We start from the raw sequence: 25,878 nt of genomic DNA, 5'->3' as shown, positions 1-25,878 counted from the left end.
ACAGTGGAATTTCATAAATCATTTTGAAGTTAAGATCATAGCCACATCTTCTCTACTTCAAATTCTGTGGTTGCCCTGACGCTATGGCATATGCCTGTAATGCCAACAGTCAGGAAGTTGAGGCAGGAGTATCTCAAACCTGAGTCAGCCTGGGCTACATAGCAAGGCCTTGTCTTAGAGATAGCAAGGGGCTAGATAGTAGATGCAAATTATGCTCTTTGTTCAAGTTCTTTATTTGAATTCAGTCTTCACTAACTAGACACTGTGATTGACATTGCTCATACTCTTCTGAAACCCAAGAAGACAGGAAGACATGGGAAAATTCTCCGTTGAGTAAAATCTCTACTTTGAGATGGGTTCAGTCTTCCATAAAACAACTATTTATTGAGTATTCCCTGAGTGCCAGACGCTGTTCTAGGCAAGGAAGAACTAATCCATGAACCTAAGGTGCGCTAGAACAGAAAAGAAAGTCATTCAACCTAGTCCTAGCCTGGAGTCATGTGACTTCCTTTGTCAGAAGCTTGCCAAGAAACTAATTACATTTTGGCTCCCATATATATCTGCCCTCAGGGAGAGAATGGGCTGGTCACATGCATTTCCCACATTCTGGCCCATGTGACTGTTCATTTCTTAATTAAAATTAATCAATTGGCATTCAGCCAGGAGAGCAATCCCTGACCATATAATATATTGCCATGGCTGGTCCCTGACACAGCTACCTCTTACTGTACCTCCATGCATGTGATATGCCATTTTCTTAAAGGAACAATTGTAATTCAGGATGAAAATTGAGGCCTTTGTGGAAATTAGAAAGGAGAGCTTCTTGGATTTTCATTATTTCTTTGATACTAGTGTTATTGTCTTGATTTTGTTATGTTTCATCTTTCACTTACGTCAAGAAATATTGTCGTGTTAGATTTTATGTTATGAGCTGCCTTAAATCATCTCTGAAACCATTGCTTTTTTCAATTCTTCGTTTCCTCACTTAACAGCTATGGAGCTTGGGGAATTTATTTGACTATGACATAAGATGAATGCACACCTCACAGCATGATAGCAAGAAATAAATACGGTAGTGCATAAAGTAATTAGTGCCAAGAATGCACTCAATATATTTTAGCTGTCATTATCATTGATGTAATTATCAGTATTAAAGGAGACTATAAATAAGTATATATGTGCATACCTGTGAGCTCTGCCTCAGTGCACTAGGAAAAGCACCATGGAGGGAGTAAGATGCTTACAAGACAACTAATGCCAAGATGAAGAGCCAATTCTTTGAGGTAAAAAGTGTGTTCAGTTTCAGGAAGCTGTTAGCAGGTCCTTGTTGCAGTGGCAACACATGACATCAGGAATGGTCTCTGACTTCAGGAAGGGTCTCAGGAAGGGTCTCTGACTTCAGGAAGGGTCTCAGGAAGGGTCTCTAACTTCAGGAAGGGTCTCAGGAAGGGTCTCTGACTTCAAGAAGGGTCTCTGACTTCAGGAAGGGTCTCTGAACTCCTGAAGAAGCTCTGTACCAGAGGCTCATTCATTCAACCTCTAGTCCAGTTATTCTCCAACTATAGCATATATCAGCTTCATCTGACACACCCGTTCTTCAAATGTAGAGTCCCTGCCCTCAGAGATTCTAATTTGTTAGAATTTAAAACAGGACTGAGGACACTGTCCTCGGAGGGGCCTTCTGTGTGCACCTCTTACAAGGGTTCTGATAAAAGCGGTCCTCAGCTTGTGCTGGGAGAAATCTTGCTCCATGTTTTTCTCCCAAGTTTCTACTGTAACCACAAACATACACACATGCAAATGTGTACACACACACTCACACGTCCATATACATGAGCCCTTCTGCCACCTTACCCCCAACTATACCAGTGGGACAAAGGTCAGATAAGGGTTTTCTGAAAGACTTTTCTGCCCATGTTTCATTCCCCACAATTCTGCTTCTCCTCAAACCTTGCTCCAGCCAAGGTAATAAAGAATCATGACACATACAATGAACACAAATATTATTTTAATCTCAGTGCTCCTGTTATTGCAAGCACCTGGGTAAGTTCTTCATGTAAATACCAGGGTGAGGTAGGACTTGCATAGTCCAAAGAGAGGTGGGGTGATTTAAAGCAGTGTGAACAGAGGTGGCTCCTTCCCAATCCCAAACCCAACTGACCCTTCTGTTTCCATTTCTTTGCAGAGAATTGTCTGCACTGCTGGTCTCCAGTGGTATCCTCACCCTGCTCTGATCCACTGTGTCAAAGGCTGTGAGGTAAGTGCCAAGGAGAGGCCTCAGTTGTGAGAAAGTAATTCTACCATTGTTACGTCTTCAATTACTATCATTTACTAGACCTACTAAGCATTGAGTACATGGATCAGAAATCTCATTCTATCATACAGGGGATAGAATTCAGACAGAGAGTTATGAGGAAGCCTCCTAAAAATATAGTTAATACATAACAGGATGGAAAGTCCAAGCCAGGCTGTTCTTTCTCTAAAGCCTGTGGCCTACATGATACTCATTATATTGAAAAAGGAAGGGACAGTGGCTGTGGAGATGGTACAGTCAGTAAAGTGATTGCTGTGCCAGCATGAGGGCATGAGTTCAGATCCAGCACTGACATAAAAAGCCAGGCTTGGTGGTGGACACTTGTAATCTCAATGCTGGGGAGGTAAAGACAGGTGTACTTGTAGAGCTTGTCAGCTGGGCAGTCTAACTAAATCAGTGAGCTCAAGGGTTAGTAAGAGACACTGTCTCAAAAAATAAGGTGCACAGAAATCAAAGAAGACAGCTGACATCTACCCCAGGCTTCCACACACATGCATACACATATGCATTTACACACACACACACACACACACACACACACACACACACAAGGCAAAGAAGAGACAGAGGCCATATTGATTTAGCCTAAATAATATACCAAGATTGTTATTAGCAATATTACATTTTGCTTTTATAGAGCTGTATGAGAGCGTTTTTCTTTTAATTTCCATTTTCAGTGATGACTACTGCTTCCAGATCAATTCTTTCTCACCCCACATCTTATTTATTTACTATTTTTTCATCCGCCACAGTAATCTATACACTTTAGACACATCTATTAAGTCAAAGTGGAAGATCCTTTCTGACGCTCAAAGTCATTGACTTCCCACTTAAGCCATTCCTTGGGGCTTAGAATTATGGGGAGTTGGTTCTGTGTGTTAGTGACAAGCTTGGGGTTGAAGTCAGCAGGCAGGTTCTTGGGATGCAGCTGTGTTCTTAAGGTAAGGGGCTTCCATGAAAACCAGTCACTTCTCTGATCAATCTGTCTCTTCCTTGTCATCTCCTGAGAGGATGCCATAGGATGTCCCCAACCAATGCATAGAAACACGTGTGTACTCTCATTCCTCTCAGACGTAGGCAGAAAGGAGGCTCACAACCACTCTCAGGCAGATGTCAAAGCTCTGTGGTCTCAGGAGTCCACAAAGGAAAACACAAATAGAGAAACCCAGTTCATGTCCTCAAAAAATCGGTATGAACTGGAACTGTCAGAACTAGAAATTCTCATTAAGTGAAGAAATTATCTAAACTCAACCACCAAAAATGAGGCTCAGACAGAGATCTTCTGTGTAATTTGATGAAATTCCCCAACCGAGAATGTTCCTAACGTTACCTAGTTCTACCTGCTTGCTGTTACAACAGCAAAATGAGAGAGAGGGACGAATTGGCCTAAGTTTGCACAGCCAACTGAGTCAAAGCATGAGTCCAGATCTGACAGCCAAACTGCTGCCTTTTCCCCTCTATTGTGCATCTCCTACTCATAGCCATTTCCTGGCAGTGTCCCATAGCAGTAGGGGCCACACACTTCTTTCTGCCGTGGCTAGTGATGTGCATCTTCTAGAAGATGTGCATGTTCTCAGGACAGATAGTAAACGGTCTTCAATAGTTCCCATTGTTTCAAGCTTCAGCCAGAAATGGCAAAATGAGGGCCATGGGCCTTGCAGCTGTTACTATTTCCCATCTCTCTGGATCAGTTCTGTGTTTTTGGAAAAGGCAGCTTGAGTTACCTGGGCATTCATTCTGCTGAGCTGGCAGTCTGGGCATTCAGTGTGACAGCAGAATTTGATCCCTCCTTTGACTCAGCAGTGAAGCCAAGAGACCCTCACCTGTCAGGCACTGAGCCCTAACAGTGATGTTATCTCTTTTGCCCTTGCAGGTACCCCTCATCTTCTTCTGCCCTCCTTAGTTCAGAACTAATAGTCCGTGTCTTATCTAAGGTCGAAAGGATGCTCAAAAGAAGCACACGCTGGGGCCAGGAATGGGTTATCAAGCCTCAAGTGTCTAGATGAAGTCAAGATAGAGAAAGGGTCTAGGGATTTTGAGCCCCTTCCCTCTGCTCAAAACAGTGTCTAAGTCAATTATTCACTGGTTTGTTCAAAGCCCCTTATATAGGCCTATCACTATCCTAGGTTTGGGGTATGCATGATTTTTTGCAAGTTAAAATCATAGCTATGTTCTTTCAGAGTTATCTGTGTTATCTTGTGCCCCTCATCCATCCATCCATCCATCCATCCATCCATCCATCCACCCACCCAACATCCACCATTCCTTTAGCCATTTTTACTACATAGTCATTGAGCATATATTTGATTAAGTTTTGTTTAAGTCGCAAAATATTTTTTAAGGAAATTTATGGCATAAACCTGGATGATACATGTCTTCTGGTTCATTAGAAACTTATAGTACTAATGAAGATAAAGATCAAATTTTAAAATGATGTACCAAGACTAATCAAGCAAGCACAAATGGCTGTGGAAGCACAGCTCATTCCGCGTTTACTAGAAATGGCATTGGGTGGGTAGGTGGGAGATGATTTCTTAGCTAGATCCTGAGAGATGGGTTGTTTGTCTGAATGCATTAGTATTCCAAGTAACAGCCCAACATGGGATAAAATTCTACACAGCAGAGCCATTCCTTTTCTCCCCAAATCCTCCCTCTTCCAACCCATCTAATTAACTCTTATTCATGATTATGATCTCTACTGAAATGTCATTTCCTCTGGGACATTTTCACAGAGCAACCTGAGACAAGAACAAATGCTTTATTATAATAGGACCAAGTACCCCCCCTTCATAGCTCCTATCAGAGTTGAAATTGGCCAATTAAATGTGTGATTATTTGATTAAAGGCCTTTTTCTTTAGTATAGTACAAGATTTGTATGGGTAGATGGGTAGGCAGGTAAATGGATGGGAGGATGGATGTATAGATATATGGATGCCTACGGGTACAGAAAAGGGCTCATATGAAAAAGACCGCACAGGGAAGCTAACAGATCCTTTACAATCTAGATTTATTCATTCTAGGGAGGAATAATAAGCCACTTTAACTATGCTGCCTACATATTATATGAGGAAGAATTCAGATATCACCCTTCAGTATATCTAAGGCACAGGACAAAAGAAAGGGCTTCTGCTTTGTTGTTTGTGCCCATCTACCTTAATACGAACGTCCTCTTGTGTTTGGCACAGTAGTCTCACTGCGAAGTTATTCCCGAACTCACAGCCACATGTGAACATACACACACATCCGAGCTTATCACTTACTATTATGCTTTCTTTTACTTTCTAATAGGGAAGTAATAAAATTGTCCTAGTTTGTTCTTCATTGCTGTGACAAAATACTCTGACCAATACCAACTTGGGGAGGAAAGGATTTATTTGTCTTACATCTCCCAGGTCACAGTTCATTAGGGAGCCCAAGGTAGGAACTCAGGGCAGGAACCTGGGAGCAGGAGCTGGAGCACAGGCCGTGGAGGAACACTGCTTACTGGCTTGCTCCCCTGGCCCCTGGCTTGTTCTCTTCTCCAACACAGGTCCACCTGCCCAGGGGTGGCTCTACCCACAGTGGGCTGGGCCCTCCCACATCACTCAACAATCGAGAAAATGCCCCACAGACATGGCCACAGGCCAGTCCAACGGAGGCAATTCCCCAGTTGAGGCTCCCTCAACCCAGGTGTGTCAAGTTGACACTAAAGCTATCCAGCACAAAAATGCAAATCTGGCATGATGAGTTGGAGAAATAAATTCTTTGATCACAAGAATTTGGAGCAGGGATGCAAAAGCCAGTCATGCCGCAGGTCAGACTCTTTATGAACTTGATTCTCTCTAGAGTCAGTCGGGGTTGGAAGAAGCAATGATCACAGGTGGATCTTAGATGATGTGTTGGGATGGACTGTCTCAAATGATGATGACATGTTCTTTCTCATCAAGGAGGTACAGAGGCTTCTAACATGCTTAATCAGGCAGGCTTCTGGGTGATTGGGAAATACAGATGAACTAGACATTGCTTTTTTTTTTAAAAAAAAAAAAAAAAAAAAGCTTACAGTCCTACACCCACTGTCGAAACTTAAATAGACATAGAATATGGTGTGTTAAATATTGAAATGGGGAAATATGGATAATGGAGTCAACAAACATTCTGCTGCCTTTGCCTTTAAAATTGTCCAGGGATTAGATTAGTGGTAATTTGACTACCTACCATCTTTTCCTCGGTTTTGGAGCCACCATTAATACATACATCCATGGCCCTAATTCTTGTGAATCTTATGTTTTATATTTACAATTCACATACCTTGCATCCAGCTTCCTAATTGATCTACACATGATCCATTAAATAAAAAAATTGTCTACAATTGGGAAAAGTAGAAGCGGTATCAAATTTTGTTAGTCTTTGAAGTAAAGTGTACCATCTAGTTCAGAAAGAAGGACGGGACATATTTTGTTGGTTTTTTTCTTAACTGCAGCAAACAAGAATACGTCAGCATAACCATATGCCAGGAGGGAAATATATGGCACGTAAGAATGTGTATAAATGGTAAAAGTGATAACTTTTCTGAGGAGGTGCTGGAATTTGAGGCCAAATAAGCTTACTATAGAGGTTTATAAGAAAATGAGAGGTGGCCAGACAACTGTAAAGGCCTCCCTGGATTGTTGAGAGCAGCTCACACTCAGGCCAGGAAATAACAAAGACTCATTTCCTCCCTGCAGCCATTCATGGGAGACAATTACTGTGATGCCATCAACAACCGAGCCTTCTGCAACTACGACGGTGGGGACTGTTGCACATCCACGGTGAAGACCAAAAAGGTACACCAATGTAGGCTGCTCACAGCTGCCACCTGCGTGGCTCTCTGCCTTGCTGATGAGGGTCGCTTCTCCATGTTAGACGATCCGGTTGTATTAGTGTTCTATCTTCACGTTTGACATCACTTCTTGCTTTAGTGCTTTCGTTAATTTAATATCATGTACTGGGCCCTGGATGATCTTTGCAGAGGTGGTCCTCGAAACTTAGGGTCAGGTATGAAAGCAGATATAGAAGTATAATAGTACTTTAAATACAGAGTACTGTGAAGCCTGGGTGAGTGGTCAGAGAAGGCCCTGAATCATGAGTGGTATCTAAACTACAACATGAAGGGTGAAGGGAAGGAAGAGGAAGATAGCAAGGAGAGGAGGCTGAAGTCCTGGAGAGAACACACATGTGTTCCCTCTCCCTCCCCCTCCCCCTCCTCCAGTCCCCCTTCCCTTTCCCTCTTCTCCCCCCTCCTCCTCCTCCTCCCTGTCTCTCTCTGTCTCTGTCTCTGTCTCTCTCTCTCTCTCTTTTGGTCTCTTGAGACAGGGTCTCCCTATGTAGCCCAAGCTGGCCTGGAACTCAGTATGTAGACCAGGCTGACCTTGATCTCATAGAGATCTGCCTGCGGCTACTTCCCAAGTGCTGAGATTAAAACTATGTGCCAACACACCCAGCTTGAGCACACATAATTTAAGTAATATGTCCAACGTAGAGGGGAGGAGAGAGAATGGGGCACTGCTAATGAGGACGTTTAAGCCTGTTAAACACCCGATAATCAATTTTGATTTTCTGTCTGTGGAATTGGGAGTGCATGTTGGAAGCTGTGGTAGAGGGGTCTTGGCTATGATTTTCTGTCTGTGACATTAGGATGCATATAAAATGTTTGTAGTAAAACTGGAACATTATATGAGATGTTCTTCAAGCGCCCCTGAAAAATGGCCTCCTTCATTTGCTCCCCGAGTAGAGGTAGGACCAGAGTTTGGAGGCCCAGCCAAGAGCTGAGAGTGGAGTGATAAACCAGGGCATTGGGAGCTGAGCAGCTTTCAGGTGATGAATGTGTTCGTGGGAAATTCTTCTTGTTCAGAGTCATCTACCATCTGAAATGAAAAGTTGCTCAATCTTGGAGCTCAGTTGCTCTAATATTTCATTTGAAAGAGCTGGGAACTGAGTTCCTAAAACAGGAAAGGAAAGGCATCAGAGTCACAGCTGAAGAGTTCTCAATGATTATCTGTCAAAAACTTTTTGTTTCATTAATGGGACACTGAGCCCATAAAGGAGGGATGGTTTGTGCCAGATGGCAGAATGAAGGATACAAACAGATCAAGTTCCTGGCTCCCAACTTAAGCCTTTGGTACTGAAACATCCTTAAGGAAGTTGGTTGCTTTAAGAAACATGATCAGGCCTTACAGTGCAGGGTTGTTTAGGAATATACTCAAACTAGAGCTATTAACTATCAATATTTGCACGACAATAAGACAATAAGCTGAAAACAGTTGTTGGCTGACAAAGAAGAAAACTGGACTTATCTAGAATCAGCCAGTCCTTCAGTGGGCAGTATTTTCTAGCATGTCTGACCTGTGGTTTTGATTTTCATACTTTAAAAAAATTTATTATTTCTTATTTTTTGCATATGAGTACAAGGCCTGCATATATGGAAGTGCACCCATGTTGTGCAGAGCCCACAGAGGTCAGGAGAGGGAGTCAGATCCCCTGGAACTGAGCCATGGACAGCTGTTAGCTGCCATATGGGTGCTGGGAACCGATCCTAGGTCCTCTGCAAGAGTGGCCAGTCCTCTTAGCTGCTGAGCCCTCTCTCTAGCCCCTGGTTTTTGTACTTTTGATAGAACACTGAAGAAATAAATATTCTGCTTAATAGAGAAGAATAAAATCAGTTTCCTGTTAATAAATTTATGATTCTCTAATAATAAAACCATATATTAGGTTTGGCGACTATATGTGTTTATATATATACATATATATGTATATATATATATATATATATTCCCTTTTGTGGGGAAATCCAGAAAGAAGAGAACAGAAGAATTTATCTAATCTCTTTCAGCTCGAATAAAATCACTGCTTTTTGTTTATTTTGAATTTTACACATTTTTTGAGAGGTCTACACATTTATATAATGAATTTTAGTCATTTTCACACACACCCCACATTCCTCTGTCTTATCCCTCTCTGCCTGTCGTTGGAACCCTTCTTTTCAAAAAGTCCCCTCCAACATTCATGTCTTACTTTTGTGTGTGACGCACTGAGTTTAGAGTTTCTTTCCTGTGGGTAGGTGGGCTATTATTTACTAAATCAAGGGTAACACATCAGCGGCTACATCAGTGAAGACAGGGACACCGTCTTTTTGGTGTGTCTTATTTTATATATTTTGTGTCAGGGCATATACGTTTCTGTTCGCATCTCTGCATTTCCTGTTTGGGATCTAGTTTTATTTACTTGGCATAGGAAATTTTACATGTATAAATAATCTACCACTTCTGTGAGCTTTTCCGGTGTAATTTTTTGCTGTGTTGTTGATTATTTGCTTGTGGCAGGCAGTAACTTATGTTATATAACCACTCACTTTGACTTTTCTTTTGAACTTTTGAGTTCTTTCAGCTTCTTTGCAGATAGTAGTTTTATAGCACTAATTATTCCTTTATAATTTGCCCTTAGGATTCAAATTACTAGATTGAAATTATAAGCATCTTTAAGTCTCTTAATATCTGTTTCTAAATGAATATAACTTAGACTTTACCACATTTGAGTAGTCTGTTATTAAAAATAGAGAGTGAAGTTTGTGTTTTAAATAGAAGTTTCTCTAGAATTGCAACACCATCTGACATCATAAGTTGGCAAAAGAGTACCTCTGGCTAAAATAATTTTCCTATGTACTGTAATTTATAAACTAAAATATTATAAAAGTCTGTTTTTTGGAGGGGAGAGTATCTTTAAATGTATTACTCTTTTTACCGAGTACATGGTGGGGAGATGATGTCATGATACTGAAGTTCAGGTGTAGATTCCAAGTTATTATAGTGATTTTATTTACAATGTGTACATATGTGCATGCTCTGTGTGTGTGTGTGTGTGTACATGTGTGTGTTTAAGAACACCGAGGCACCATTTGACTGTTTCTGAGATGTACGCAGCTGCAATAACTTTAGACTACAGGGCCCTGATGTAAGTATTGCTTTTTCTCTAAGGGACCCAAAGTCAGATATTTGATGATTCTGAACGTGAATCCTCATCTTTCCATTCTTCATATCTTTCCTTCTGCATCTACATTGCATGTGTAGTTTTGGATCTTTCCATTGACATCTACTTCGTGTTGTCGGCCTGTCCCATTGCCCCAGGCTTCTTTCTTCCAGGGAACTGACTGTCCACTAAACATTCTCTCTGGACCAGGCTGTGAATGCACATGCAGCTCTTGCCTTTCTGAGACATGTCTATTAGGGATCCTGATAACCAAGGAGTTAGTAATACTGGAATCAGGAACCTTTGTGTAAGAGGCAATGAAGAAAAAGTGCAGGACTTCAGGAAAACGAGTGTGAAGGTCAGAAAAGATTTCCCGAGAATTTATATTAATATCTAAGGAGGAAGGAAGTCTCGCTGAAAGTGAATATGGTTGAGGCGAGAAAAGGAGGGGTCGGGTACATGGCCTATAATATGAAGGAAGGATTAGAGAAGCTAAAGGACTCTCTTTGGGCATGTATGACTTTATCATCATTAGTTCAGTTACCCACGGGTGTTAGGATTTTTTCAAAGTCAAGATTCTAAAAGAAGAAATGTATCTCAAATTAACAACACACTTCCCTCACTAAATTGCCCAATATACCTTTTAAATAAGCACCAACTGCTTGTAACTTTTCGTATACATATATGGGTTTACAGAGGATGATAGCAAGGAAAATCAAGAATACAAACATGTGGGGCTGGAGAGATGGCTCAACAGTTAAGAACACTGGCTGTTCTTGATGAAGACCCAGGTTCAAATCCCAACACCCACATGGCAGCTAACAACTGTCCATAACTCCAGTTCCAGGGAATCCTGACAGTCTCTTCTGACCTCCATGGGCATTGCACAACATGGGTGCACTTACCTGCATGCAGGCAATACACGTATACACATAGAATAAAAATAATAAGTAAAGGGGCTGGAGAGATGGCTCAGCAGTTAAGAACACTGACTGTTCTTGCAGAAGACCCAGGTTCGCATCCCAGCACCCACATGGCAGCTAACAACTGTCCATAACTCCAGTTCCAGGGAATCCTGACAGTCTCTTCTGACCTCCATGGGCATTGCACAACATGGGTGCACTTACCTACATGCAGGCATAACACTCATACACATAAAATAAAAATAATAAATAAAATATTTTTTAAAAATAATAATAAAAAAGGAATACAAACATGCAAGCAAACTACCATGTATGTCAGACACTCTCCTGGATTCCTCTTTAATCCTCATGTCAACCCTGACAGGTCAATATTATTACATTCATAGAACAGACAAACTAAACTTGGGCTCCAAATACTCATGTGACTTGCCCAAGTTCACTTGGCCAGTGATCGGCAAAGTTCAAATTCAAATCGAGTTCTGTCTGACTCACAAGTCCTGCTCTTTCTCCTGCATAGGGCTGTCTCAGATGAGGAAAATACCTGTGAATAGGGCCTTGTTCTCAATGCACCTGGGCATGGCCCTCCCAGTTTAGGCTGGAGACATTTTATGGTGAACCCAGGCTGCCAGGGAACTGGGGTGTGGGGCCCTCCCTGTGGCATATGAAGGCAGCTATCCCAGTAGCAGCCTTGCCCAAGCATCCTTGACATCTTGAGATACGCAGATAGAAGGTTCTTCTGGTTTTACATGGAGTGGGAGAAATTTCTGCTTCTATCTGAAGCTTCCACATTAGGAAGCCTCTTAGGGGAGGGGAAAGGTTTTCTTCATTTTATACCTCTGATCTTACCTGTTCCACCTATTTAATCCCTACCTGTACCCTTGGCTCCAGTTCTGTATTATAGGAAAGTTCCAAGCATCCCGTCTGGAACTCAGAAACTAACCCATAGCACAGGTGTACTGCAAACATCCTCACAAATCACAGGAATGCCTTCACTGAGCACCTACTATGCACTGAACTGTGCCTGGGCTCTCTGGACGCATTGTCTCATTTAGAGTTCAGAACAACCCAGCAAGGAAGAAAATAGACTCAGTGTGGTAAAATCACGAGTGTAAAGTGACAGAGCTCTATGTGAGATTAGGATTCACTACCTCTAAACAAGTCATACTAGTGAGTATTTACTAATAGCTGACTGTTATAAACAGTGTTAACTGCTATTCCATGTCACTTCATTTCATTAGCACAGTAGCCCTGTTGTGGATGTTGATGAAACTCTGGTTTAGAAAGGCTAAGGTCACCCAGTCAGTGAGTAGTAGATATAAGATACAAATCTACAGATCTCAAACCACATGTCACCAGCCCCTAACCTCTATGAACACCTTCTCGCAGTGGACTTGAGGCTCATCAGACCATCTTGTGCCTCCCTTGTAGGTGAGTGCCTTACTTCATCCACATCTTCTAATGGAGCTCTTGACATGCACTCCAGGCCCAGGGTTAATCTCTCAGTGCCTTTTCCTAAACTTCCTTCCACCTAAGGCTCTTTCTAGTGCCAAGAGCTGGGTCTTCCCAGTTGCTTGGCCCAGTGTGATGTCTGTCCACTCCCTCTATGTGCAGAGACCACTTTTCCCTACATCCACCTTGTGGAATAGACAGGACGAGACTGGCAGATGAAAGCAATACAGTATAAGAAGCTTTGTCTGGCAAGAATATCCAGTGTCCCATCCAGACACCTGCTGGCGGTGTGAGGCAAAGAGGAAAGGGCAGGACTCAGCTTCTTCAGATGCTGGTTTATTATGTTCTTGTTGGAGCCACAAGCCTTGAATACAAAGCAGGTTTCCAGGATGGTTGCTCCCATGATTTTCTTTCATAAAAAAGCATGTCAGATTAATATTGGAGTCATTCTAAGTAGGGACGTGTTGGGACTGTGATGCAGGAAGGGGAAATACCCTTAACATATTAGACATATCAGAATTTCAGATGAGGATTCTAGTTATTTTCATGTTTTAGATGACTAGTAAGAGACCGATTCTGTGAGATGCCTTAGGAGTTAGGATGGTAGGAGTTAGAACTGGTTATCTCTGAGACTGTAGACAGGCCTGGTTCACCTTGGATTCTTATGTCTTGATATTTGTGTGTCTGCGGACTCATGATATGACTTCTTAGGTGATATGGTCAGGACTGCGACCACAGAAAATAAGAAGAGGCCATCTCATTAGTACATCCCTACACAGGATGGCACATCAAGGGCTGAAAATGCTGGCAGGGCTGCCACATTTATTTGCTAAGTCTAAAGAGCAGAAAGTACATCTCTTTTGTTCCAAGTTCCAATGAACCTCAGTATTGCTTGTCCTACAATAGGTTTTCAACACTGACTAATAAATCGTTAGAGAATGAGTGGAGTAAGGGTAATCCCTGCTATGGAATAGCTGCTGTGATATGTCTCATGCAATAAGTTTATCTTGAGGATAAGTGCCTGCATACTTACGTGCACGGTTAATGGAGATATGGCAAATGAGGCATGATAACAAAGCTTCTCTGAAAAGGTTATACCACAAGTTATATAATGTATGTAGAACATCTTACCAGGCATGAGGTTTGATAAAGGAGCAGACACAGGTGTGAGAAGAAGAAGATGGTCTTATGGAGAGGGCATGGTCTATGCTAGGCCTCAGACATCAAGGAAAGTATGAAGCAAGCTATAGTTTCCTGAATATAGCCAGATCAGCACACTGGGGAAGAGGTAAGAGAGAAACCTTATGACTTAAGCCAGGGAGTCTGGTCATTGTACAGAGGCAGTGGGAGAACACAAAGAAGATTGTAAGCACTGATCAAGCTTAGAGGACACAGAAAGGCTCCTTGGAAGGTGGGTAGATATGATGAACTTAAAGGATTAGTGACAGAAAACATGCAGACAGCTAAACAGACTAACCTAACACTTTCATGTCTGATGATCACTGACTTCAAAAGTTTTCCATCTCCCTCTCATTAAGGTTAGCCCTTACTTTTTGTGTGGATGGAAAAAAATAACCTTTCATGTTCACTTGGTACTATGAAGGAATCCAATCTTTCTGTCCCCAAAATTGTCCTCCCCATCGCTGTAATCAACATCATCATCCCGACCATCATTATCCTATCATTGTCAATGTCAACATCACAAGTTCACATCTCCATGACCAGAATGACCATGATTATCATCACCATCATTTAATGAACACAAGCATACAATGTGCTGAATACTTTCCCTCAATTGTGCACTTTGAGCATAGTAATTCCTCAGGGAATTACTTTTACCTTTCTAGACACTAAAGCTCAGAAAAGTAACTTGCTTAAGAGCATACTCTAAGCCAATCAAGAACTCAAACCCACATCTTCTTTTCATCTCTACAGTACACTCCTGCATTTAACCATGCTTTCTTACACCATTTTTTTCACGTGAATACTTTATCCACACTCAAACAAGCCACTGTATTCATTGATTGCTCCATGCTCCACTCCAGGGACTGTATCACCTTACCTCCAAGAACATAGAGTTTGCATATGTCATGCCTTCACTTACTTAGCCTGTTAGGTATTTATATGTAGTGTGCAAAGTCCCTGCGACTCAAAGGCGATATGACTCACCCAAGGTACTGCAAGTCTATTGGTGCAGAATCAAAGCTTTTGGACCACCGGCACAGAGTACCTCTTGTTTCTGTACCACAGGGCACAGGGCGCCTCTTGTTTCCTACACACACACACACACACACACACACACACACACACACACACACACCATTCTCTGTTACCTCCCTGTTGAGTCTGAGTCAGAATCTAGCCCTTGCCTGTCTCCCAGCTCCAGACCAGGGCTACAGCCAAAGCCTTGTGGAATAGTTAGTTGCCTGAGCTGCATTCCTGAATTATTCATACCCACAGATGAAGGGGTTAGCATGGGTAGTTTGCTGGGGGTGGGGAGGAGAAACCCTGGGCCTGAGCACCATTCTCTAATGCAGAGGAAAAGGGAGAGAATTTTGGCTTGGAATAATTGATCCAGGTTTGTTAACTTAGCCTAGACTGGAACAGCATAGCCACATGGTTATTGGGAATCTTCAAATAGGACCTTGTCACTATGATGTGTTGTAGGTTTGCGTGGGAGGCTACCTGGGAGAGATGGTTGGAAGCCATGTGGAAAGTCAGGGAACATGGAGATCAGCCTCAGTTTTGTTTATTTATCAGAGTATGATGCTTCTCCTTATGCCTCAGTTTTCCCTCTGCACTGAAAAGACCCTGCCTCCTGTTCTGTCTGCTTCTTGGAGGATGGCAGTGAACAGTGATGACAAACACAGATACATCCCTGGCTGCCTCCCAACCAGTGACTCATTTCTTTGCACCTTAATTTCCTCTAAGGTATAAAACAGGGGTAGTAAGAATAGCTGCCTTATTAGGGTTGCTGGGAAGCACTGAATGAGATAATGCATGCTGAGATTAGTCAGGGCCAGGTTCATCGTAAGGGACAAAGGTTTAAGAGACAGCAGTCAATCCTTCCAGGTTATGAAGAAAATGCTTTCTTTTGCACTCACTTGTTTAAACACTCGGGTTTGGAATGGAGTTAGAATCTTGTATTAGCCCCTTACTACCTAATGCTAAGTCCAAAGCCTAGTTGCTTTTGCTTCAAATTCTGAACCAAAATGGCAGAGTCAACAACTTAACGTGGAAATCACCTGGCTTATAGAAGGCCCCCAAGCATTGCTGATGTGTTCATACACTGGTTTTCAGGGTTTGAACCTCCACAAACAGGTGTTCTCCAATTTCTTTCAGACCAAACGTATGAAAACCTGGGAATTTCTACCTTTCTCATGCCAGGATCAGACCCTTAAGCAGTGAGGAAGTATGTGAGAAAGAGACCTGAAGATAGGCTCTGAACAGGCAGCTCACAAAAATGCATACTCTTTGCAACTTTTCATCAGATTCTCTTGGAAGCTGGTTTGGAGAAGGGTTGATTTCATCAACTCCCCACCAGAACGTCGTGTGATCTTTATGAGGATCCTACATCATAAGGCCTACAACTGAGTTCCAAACTTCTACCATGGTCTCATTAACATACCTGTATTTACCAGAACACGGTGAGCACAAGGAGGTGCTGGATCTATTTCAGAGACTCAACCTTCTAGACCCTATTGTGTTCTATGTTTCACTTTCAAATATGTCTCTTTGGAAAATGACAACATTTCCTGGGCTGGCCTTGGTAAGAAAGAGAACAGAAATCCCACTCCAACATAATCAGACCAAGTTGAGAAGCAAACTTGTGGCAGGGTTCTGCCAGCCAATGACTTTGGAAAGGAAATGGAAATGGAGAGGGCAGGAAGAGAAACAGGTAGAGCAGAGTTTATGGGCAAAATCGATGTTTCTAGCTCCCAGGCAGGAGGTGGGGGTAACTCAGTGGGAGAGTACCTCTAGCATGCGTTATGTCCTAGGCTCAATTCTCAGAAAAATACACACACACACACCCTATAACCCCACGGCATCTAGCTCTCCTTTCTAGTCAGGACTTTGTTTTTCCACGTTTCCCATACTAAGAAGGATTTTCAGCCAGATGGGCAGGTAGAGACCATGGAGACCAGTACTTACCATGCACTTAGGGCAACTGAAGTCCAGAGAGGGGAAGTAACTCATAGAACGTCATCAGAAAATGACCCCAAGGGCAGAGACTCCCTGACTTGTGTTACTTTTCTGTTCATGCATTCATGTGCTCATTCAGTGATGGGTTCCTTAAGTGCTATTACTTGGTAAAGATTCAGTTCAACAGTAAACCTGGCCTTTTTCCAGGCTGATCTAACATATAAATGAAAAGTAACCTTAGCTGAGGATCTGTTGGCACTGATTGCTGCTGGGTGAGGGAGAGTCAATCATCTTTAAGGGCGTGACACTAACGCTGACCAGGCTCCAGTGGATGAACTCACATGGAGGGACATCTCAGCACACAGACTTGACTTGATAGACCTTACCATCTATGACAGAATGCATGAAATCCTGAGTGGCCTATGGGGGGCAGGTGTACAGATAGGGGTGGGGTCTAAATATGATTAAGATACATTGTATGGAATGCACAAACTTTCAACAAAATATACACTAAGAAATGTAATTCTGTGTAGGAAGGATATAAAAGTAATTTGTGGTGATGCCACATGGAAGAGATGATACCATATTTGGCCAAACCAAAGAAAAAAAGGATAAGAGGTTGAGAAAAGAACTGGGGAAGGGCCATCAGAACAAAAAATATGACTTCCTAAAGACTTAAAGGTATTTTTTTGTCTTTAAGTCTATTTATATGATTTATTATATTTATTGACTTACATATATTGAACCATTCCTACATCTCTGGAAAAAAAGCTGACTTGATTATGTTGGATGATCTTTGATGTGTGTCTAAATCTGCACATTTTACCTCGCATTGAACACACCTTATGTGCTGGACCATGTGCTGGGGTTCCTCTGTGCTTCCTCTTGTCTGATCCTCACAACTATATGACACCCAGTGGTTTATGTTGTTGTTTTTAAAACTCCTTTAATAGATGTAGAAACATCCCAGTGAAGGAATGTTCCTCAAATTGTTCGGTGAGAATGAGTCAAGAAGATGCCAGTTGGTGCTCTCTACACTAGCTCAGCTGTTGGAATTCGACTTGGCTCTGCACTCGGTTTCCCCACATGGAACAGAGGGGTTTCTCTGTGTCTTTTTAAGTTCCAAACATTGTATGTTTCTCCTGAAGGTGAAGAGTTTATAGAAAAATAATTCTAAGAGGCTGTGAAGGAATGCTTTAGATTCTAGAGAAAACATTTTAGATTTTTTTTTTTTTTTTTTTTTTTTTGCCACAAAGTCTTCGAGGCTAGAATGTAAATGTCCTAAACAAGGAAGAGCAAATAAGTGTAAATGAAAAGATAAGTGCTGAGTGGAAAATAGGCAGAAGCCGCCTAGCACAGCATCAAACACCTGTTAATTGAAAGGTGAAATAAAGATGTCGTAGACGTAAAGAGGTGGAGCGAGAGAGAGGGAAAAATAAATAGAAATTCATTATTTTTGTGGCTTAGGCTCTGAGAAAACAAGAATGAACAAGACTGAAATTGTCTCTACCTCAGTAGCCACAGCAATGGTGGGAGGATGGGAGAGAGAGAGAAAGAACAGAGGGAGAGAGAGAGAGAGAGAGAGAGAGAGAGAGAGAGAGAGAGAGAGAATGAGTTTACAAGCACATGAGAACAAGGAAGAGAAGATGCTCTTAGAGACCGGTATGAGCACTCGGAGACCCTGCCCAGGCAGGAGGCGAATGAGGTCATTAAATTCATCTGCGCAGATGGGGACCCTCTGGGGAAAGTTATAAGCAAATGTCATGATGCAATACAGTGAAATCGACTTGCATTAGTTCAGGCTGGGACTTCAGCAGGGGTTTCACGGCACTCTTTGGAAAAATGGATCACGTGCCGGATGGGGAAGATAGTCACTCTGCTGGGCTTTTTCTATCACTTTCCAACCCAAGGTCACAGCACATAAAGGGATAGACTGAGAAGGAACTTTGGCCTCACACATTTCCTATGCTAACGTCTGTTTCCAAGATTCTTCTCACAAATTTAATTCAGAACTTGTATGTAAAAGCCTTCCTCCTTAGGATTTCAGGACCCTCCAAGGTTGCCTAACGTTGCCTGAGCTTACTTTTGCATCATTGCCTCCTGAAACAAAATCTTGCCAGTTTGTGCAGAGAGCTACATTTCCTTAAACACTTTCTTTTCTTTTAGTTTGATCATCGCAATTGTTCTACGTGTTAGATATGCTATTGCAGGATTATGTTAATTGACTTCAGTAGCCTTCATTGCATTTTTCACACATGACTCAGCTCTTGTAGTGTGCCCCTGTAAAGTGGATCTTATTATACCAGTCCTCACCAAGGCTCAGAGAGAAGAATCCTGTTTTACTTCAAGTACCAGGATGTATCACCTATTACGATGAGCAAATACCTGTCCCTTTCGCAGCTTGCATTTCTTTACTGATAAAAGGTGATTGCCATAGAAGCCTTTTTATAGAGCTTTCAAAGGGACCTGGTGTTTTCTTCTCTGAAAATTACATTGTCTGACTCATGGCAAGTACCTTTCCAATTGCAACCTGCTACAATGACTCTGGTACTATTCAAAAAAGTTATCATAGTACTAAGAAGAGGCAGAACTGTGGCTTGACCTTGAATTTTCTGTTTTCCAAATCTAGTGACTGCCTCACCAATAATTACTGCTTTCCCTCTACAGGTCACTCCCTTTCCTATGTCTTGTGACCTACAAGATGACTGTGCTTGTCGGGACCCTGAGGCCCAAGAACACAGCCGGAAAGACCTTCGGGGATATAGCCATGGCTAAAGAAGGACAAGGAGTTGTGAAAAGATTTCCCAACGCCAGGACCCGCATCCTTCTGGTATTGATTTCACAGTCTGCTGCTCAATGAAATGGCCTCTCCACACCAGGGATCCTTAGCACCCAACCGGTCTGCCTTTAATTTCACCAAGGAAGGACTCACTGTGGGGCAAATGAACCAAGTCTCACCATGTTGAATGATGGAATGAAATACTATCCCACAGTCTGAGATGGATTGCATATATGCAGTCCCAGAGCCTCTGAAAATCCTAACCATTTGTCACATGATCACAGCAAAAAAAAAAAAAAAAAAGTTCTGTATCTAGGAGTATGCACATCTGTGGTTAGTGCACATGCATGCATAAATACCCACACAAACATCTGCGTGAGGGCAGCTTGGAGATTAAGCAGAGAACGAATGGAGCAAGGTCAGTCTTTCCTTTCCCAAGCTCCTAGCCAAGCTGTCCTTGGGAGAAAGAGTTACAGACACTGAGACCAAGTGTTGAGATGCCAATATAGCTCACACTCTGGGGCTCAGAATACACAGGGCATGCGCAATTGTGCAGTCTTTTTGGGATTGGAAGTGAAAACAGTCTGTGACTACCAACTTTCTAGGGAACTAGGGCCTAGGAAGAGGTAGCTATTCCAAGGTGTGAAAAGCCCCTAATTCTTCTGCTGCCATGGGGATTTTGCCCCAACACCCGGGTGCAAGGCCTAGCTGGAAATGGCTAAGGACTACCAAGTCAAGGTATTATACCGGCTCCCTGCTTGAGGTGTGAGGTCATCATATTCCTTCTGGCTCCCACCCATCCCCCAGATCTTACCTTGGGACCACATTTGCTGCTACTTTTCCTGCTGCTTTTCTTACATGTTGAGTGCCCCAAGATGGTAAAACTAGGTTAGAACAAACTCCATACAACCAAGTAGTCTGCCTTAAAAGTGATTCTCTTTTTTTTCACAGTTCCTCACTCCATGGCCCTTCTGCAAGACAGAAACCTTCATGGGCTTATGTCCTCCCTGGGTGGACTTCTCATTCAGGGAGTTGAGGAACTTCAGATGCTAGAGCCCTTCATGTGAGACCAGAATGTCTAAGCCAGTGTTAGATTTTATGTTCAAGTGGAACAGTGTTAATCTTTGGGGATGCTAAAGCCATCCAGAGGCTGTTGTAATAGTCAGAACTTGGGTTCTTGTCCTTATCCCAGTCTTCCTAGCTTCCTGAACTAGAGCAGGAATTGGACCACAAGAAGCTCACTGCTGCTCTAAATAGATACAGTTCTAAATTATCTTGGATGTGGTTAATGTGGATTGTATGCTAGAGGAACATCAGAGGGAAGTCCTGGAGATTAAGCCTCAGTACCCAACAGTCATCACATTTTCCACACATGTTTCCAGCTGCCAATACTTCTTTCCACACCCGTTGCTGGACAACCCTGTTTTCCTTCCCATATTCAGTCTTCAAATGTTAAGAGGAAATGAGTCAATTGCATATGAATGCCAACAATATTTTCAGGGCCTCCTCGCCTCTTTTCAGTTACCTGTCCACGCCCTCTGAATTAATATGGGAACAGATTAACACAGGATGAGGTGGAGAAAGTAGTTACATTTGATATACTTTGTGAAATGTGGAGCTGGGAAGCAAGGAGATGATGGGAGGATCTAAATGAATTGTGTAATACAAAGATGACTGCACATCAACTGATCTCAAGTCCGGTGGAGACAACCAATGAAAGCAAATGAACTGAAATGGAAAATGCCAACTCATGTGCAGACCTCCTGGTTCCAGTATCTAAGGCAGGCATCTTTAATCCATCATGGCTTTTCTTTTACTACTGGGACCAAAAGTAACTCTAGAAACTGTGTTCTTATATCATACCCAATAACCTTTTCCGGATGATCAAGAACACTTGAAAAAGTATCTATTGGCCGTTTGTGGTCTGCTATACTAAATATACCAAGGTGCTTTCTGCACAGGTGCCCATAAATAAGGATACAGTGCTTAGTTAATGTAGCTTGTCCTGTATTACAGCCTCAGAGTTTGAGGTCTAGAATGGAGAGGTGGCCTCCCTTGCAAAGGCCAAGCACTTTTCCTTTATGTTGCCTCGTTACCAAAAATCATTTTGAATTTATATCCAGGGCATTCTTTTCTCCTGCAATTACCAGGACCAACCCTTAGCAAAAACTAAAGACACTATTAAGAGAGTTGGCCTTATTGTGTATCGTTTTCCAGGTCTTCAAACTCTTGTCAACTCTTGGGCCATCCCTTGCCCCAGATGTGCCATGTCAGCTTAGATAGTGCAAGCTACTGAAGGGCCAGCCCTACCAACGGCTCATTATACCCATAAGCAGTACGTTGCTAAAAGTCAGATTACAGAAACCACAGAAAGATTTTATGAGCCTCTCTGAAATCAATTCTCATCCAACTCTACCCTCACTTCTGCTTCTGTCTGTCCCTGTACTCCCAAGATTCTAAGAGGCTGGCTCTTATTTTAAGATACTCAGGCTGAATTGGGTTCTTTCAGGTGAAGTCTCACCCGGTCACCTCCTTTCTGTCATTCAAACCTGTTACTAACAAATTTGTATTTGCTAAGGATATTAGACAAAAGAGGCTCCATGATTGGTGACCTGTCTCGTGCCTACAAGGAATGTGTAATTCACAGGCTCTTTTCAGACCTTGGTACAGGACAGTCAGCTCTATTTATTCAATGCACTAATTCCCAGTTCCATTTTCTTCCTGGGAATAAACTCCTCATCACATCCCCTCAGTCATCTGTTTAGGACAATGGTGTAATCAGGAGAAGGCGGATCTGAAGCTCTGCTGTGCATCCACAGCTTTGAGGCCCTAAAACACTTGGGAGTTGTGCAGCTGAGGAAGCATCAGTCTGTCAGCAGCAAGGAATCAAAGATGAGGTGGACAGTTCTTTGAGCCCCATCTGGAAAACCATTCCAAGCCACAACCCTCACTGTTTGCCCAGAGGACTTGCATTACCCCCAGATTCTGTGCCAACAAGCCTGTGAGGGAAGTCAGTGTGGGATGTCAGTCAGTCCTTGGGAAGTCAGTGTGGGTAGGTGAAGTGGGGTGCAGAGGAAGGGAAATATTAATAGTCTTAAATAGCAGGCCTTTGGAGAAGGAGGGTATCAGCTGCTACTCTTGGCTTCAGCGCATTGGGTCACTGCCGAGACAGTTCTCTTGGTCTTATTCCCACCTTGGCCAATGCCTAAATGCTATTTGTTGAAAATAATTCTTTGGGACAGATTTCAGCTACCTCCCTTCCAGGTTTGATTTAGCTTTGCTGTAACTGTCAATTTTTTATAGGCCTTACCTGTATTTTTGTTTTTGTTTTAGTTTTCTTTTTTAAAGAAATAGAAGAAGAGATGAAAGAAAGAGAAAGAAAAGAAAAAAAGAGGAAGGGAACCATTAAAAGTCAGTCATGTTAACAGTTTTGAGGGTGTGTGTGTGTGTGTGTGTGTGTGTGTGTGTGTGTGTGATTTTTTTCTGGAACTACTTCAAGTGAGAAAATAGAAATTGATGGTGACAAAGCTGTACAGATAGAAATTACTAGAAGACAATACGATTACAAGGAACTAAAATGCATGATTAAAACCTAAAAATAAGAACCTTATTTTTATGCTTCCTAATGGAAACTGTTTATTCTGCAGACTCAGTAGATAGATACAACATAAAGATTTCCCTAGAAGACATAGAGTTGGATTTTATATCACTGTCTGTTATTTTCTGTACATTGTGGTAGGTCCAGGAAAGAAGGCATTTTCTTCCTTGAGTTGTAGTCAGTGGGGTATTTTGTTCATTTGTTTGGTGGCTATACATGGTAGAGGGGAGTGGGGATGGTTTGATATTGGTTTTTCCCTAATGTTAAGGGCACATATAGTGTCATACTTTTTCCACTATAAGATATTTGTGTATGCCAGTGTGGCCCTGGGCTTCCAAAAGACTACACCCAGAACCACACAGTGCAGCCCAGTGCCTAAGAAGCTGTTACATGACTGGACAGGTGATCCCAATGAATTTAGAGAAACAAAACAGACCAAGTAAATAAGTGACGTTAAAAACTAAATAGCAAATGAATACAATAAAAGCCTTTTTTGTAATTTATTCAAGTTTTGCCAAATTCCTAATAATCATTTACTTTTAAGAGAAATGGAATAACTGTCAAGATAGACATTTATGTGCCTGGCATAAAGCTCTAGGATGCGCGACTTCAGGCAGTAGTTTGCTCAGTGATCTTGAACAAGTCATCCAATTGCCTCCACATTTGCCTCAGTTTCTCTAGCTGTAAAATGAGGATATTACTACTTACCTACCTCACAGTGGGAGGACAGAGGATCGTGAGGTCCTGAGGTTTTCAATGGACTGTGGCAATCTGTGAGAACCAGGGCTTGATACAAAATCCAAGGGTTATTTTTTAAAATGCACAGGCCCATTGCCCTTTCCAGAAATAAGGAGTGCTTGACTGATACTTCAAGGTGCAGAGCTGGAATTCCTGGATTATAGTCCACCTTAAGTGAGTGTCCTGGAGAATATTTCATTCTTTAGTTTCTCCTCCCTTATGCTGGCCAGTTCAATAATTTGATCAAAAGCCAATTACTTCCTATAGTGTGAAAGTCAGTTTACTGTCATCTATTAAGATTTCCGGGCCATTTCCAATTTACAAAGGAAAAGGGTCTCATGTCTCTTCCCCAGAAGGCTCCTTACTTTTCAGACTCAAGTTTCCACATCAAGTGTTTCATTAAGGAAAGAGAGTGACATTCTGAAGGCAAGCAAGATGGGGCTTCTTAAACTATACACCAGCAGTCAGTGAGGAGAACTTCAAAGAATTATTGAATTGCTTTCTTGGGTCTCTGTAATCAATAACCTGTCTGCAGATATCTATCTATATAAAGATATTATATATAAATAAAAATTTACATATATATGCACATGTATATATAGTTGTACATATATGTGTGTATATATATACTTAAATGTAATATTTACAAAATAAAACTGTGATCTCGTCTAGAGAAAATGTATTCATATTACAAACTGCTCTTCCATATTTATGTATCATATATCTTTTTATTATTGTTCTAATTATTGTGGGTATTTCTAATTATTATGATGTTGAAATCTGTTTGGCACCTTCTGGAAGCTACCAAAAATGACTCTCCATTGAAGTGCTTAGAATCTGTTCTCATGAAAATCTACTGGCCTACTGTAAAAAAAAAAAAAAAAAGAAAAAGAAAAAAAGAAAGAAAGAAAGAAAGAAATCAAATAAAAAAAGACAGAAAACAATCTAAACACCAAAAACTAAATACAACTCCAATCCTTTTCTGTACCTCACGCGCATAAATTTGCTGCTCCTATTTTGGGTTTTATTTTTTCCTGTTTATGTGTTTTTATGGATCTAAGTTAAGTCTTTCAGCAATATATAAAAATGTAAATAGTAAACTTTATTTATTAAGAATGTCATCTTTTTTAATTTATATTTACACAATGGTTCATCTAATTTATTTTTTCTATATGGTTTTAAATACTCAGAAATATTTTGCTGTTCATGGTATTTTTCATTCTGTTCACATGGATTTGTTTTTCCATATGGTTTTCTCTGGTCTCATTACAGGTTGGATCTCACACATACACAAAAATCATGTCAAAGACCAATATTTTGCCACTGTTGATTATTATACCTTAAAGTTCTATATTATGAAAATATATTATAGCTTGTCTGCTTCAGTGTGTTGTGTTGTTTTTTTTTTTTTTTGTAGGTTGTAGAATTTTACAGAATTGCCCCCTCACAAACTAACATGAAAACCACAAGTGCTTAGGCTTGAAAATGCAATGATAGGATGAAATTGAGTTCAATATATAGCAAATCCTCTATATAATTCATGAAAAGTACCTGTATTTTGCACATGTAAAAACTGGCAGATGTGTTGTAAGAAAGTCTCACTTTGGAAAGCCAAAACACATGCTGCTTAGAGTTACGTCTTGCTCTTTGGACTGTATCTTCCATAGTATGCACCAAGTAAAAGTCTTACTTTCCTTTCTTTAAAAAAAGACTGAAGACGGAGCTGGAGAGATAGATTAGCAGTTAATAGCAGCTAAGATCTTATAGAGGGTCCAAGTTTGTTTCCCAGTTCCCACAGTGGGCACCTCACAACTGCTTGTAACTCCAGTTCCAAAGCATTGACACCCTCTTCTGTCCTCCACAGGCATGTATACTCACGTGTACAATCCCACACAAAGAAAAAGACACGCACAATTAAAACTTTACAAAACTGAGTATATCCTGTCTTCTGGA

General features: G+C 41.6%; 1 protein-coding gene across 1 annotated transcript in view; it reads left to right on the top strand.

Annotated features, from left to right (window-relative positions):
• Pappa (pappalysin 1) overlaps positions 1 to 25,310 on the top strand; it is a 252,646-nt gene extending 227,336 nt beyond the window's left edge. Inside the window, exons 20-22 of the mRNA XM_008833486.3 lie at positions 2,186 to 2,257; positions 7,019 to 7,117; positions 19,478 to 25,310. Coding sequence (XP_008831708.1) covers positions 2,186 to 2,257; positions 7,019 to 7,117; positions 19,478 to 19,585 — 279 coding nt within the window. The 3' untranslated portion in view covers positions 19,586 to 25,310. The remainder of the gene's footprint in view (positions 1 to 2,185; positions 2,258 to 7,018; positions 7,118 to 19,477) is intronic.
• Positions 25,311 to 25,878: the final 568 nt, after the last annotated feature.

Source organism: Nannospalax galili, unplaced genomic scaffold (assembly GCF_000622305.1).
Source record: "Nannospalax galili isolate Female #2095 unplaced genomic scaffold, S.galili_v1.0 scaffold34, whole genome shotgun sequence".
NCBI classification, from domain to species: domain Eukaryota; kingdom Metazoa; phylum Chordata; class Mammalia; order Rodentia; family Spalacidae; genus Nannospalax; species Nannospalax galili.
Note: the sequence above shows the minus strand (reverse complement) of the source record. Positions and strands in the feature narration are given on the sequence as shown.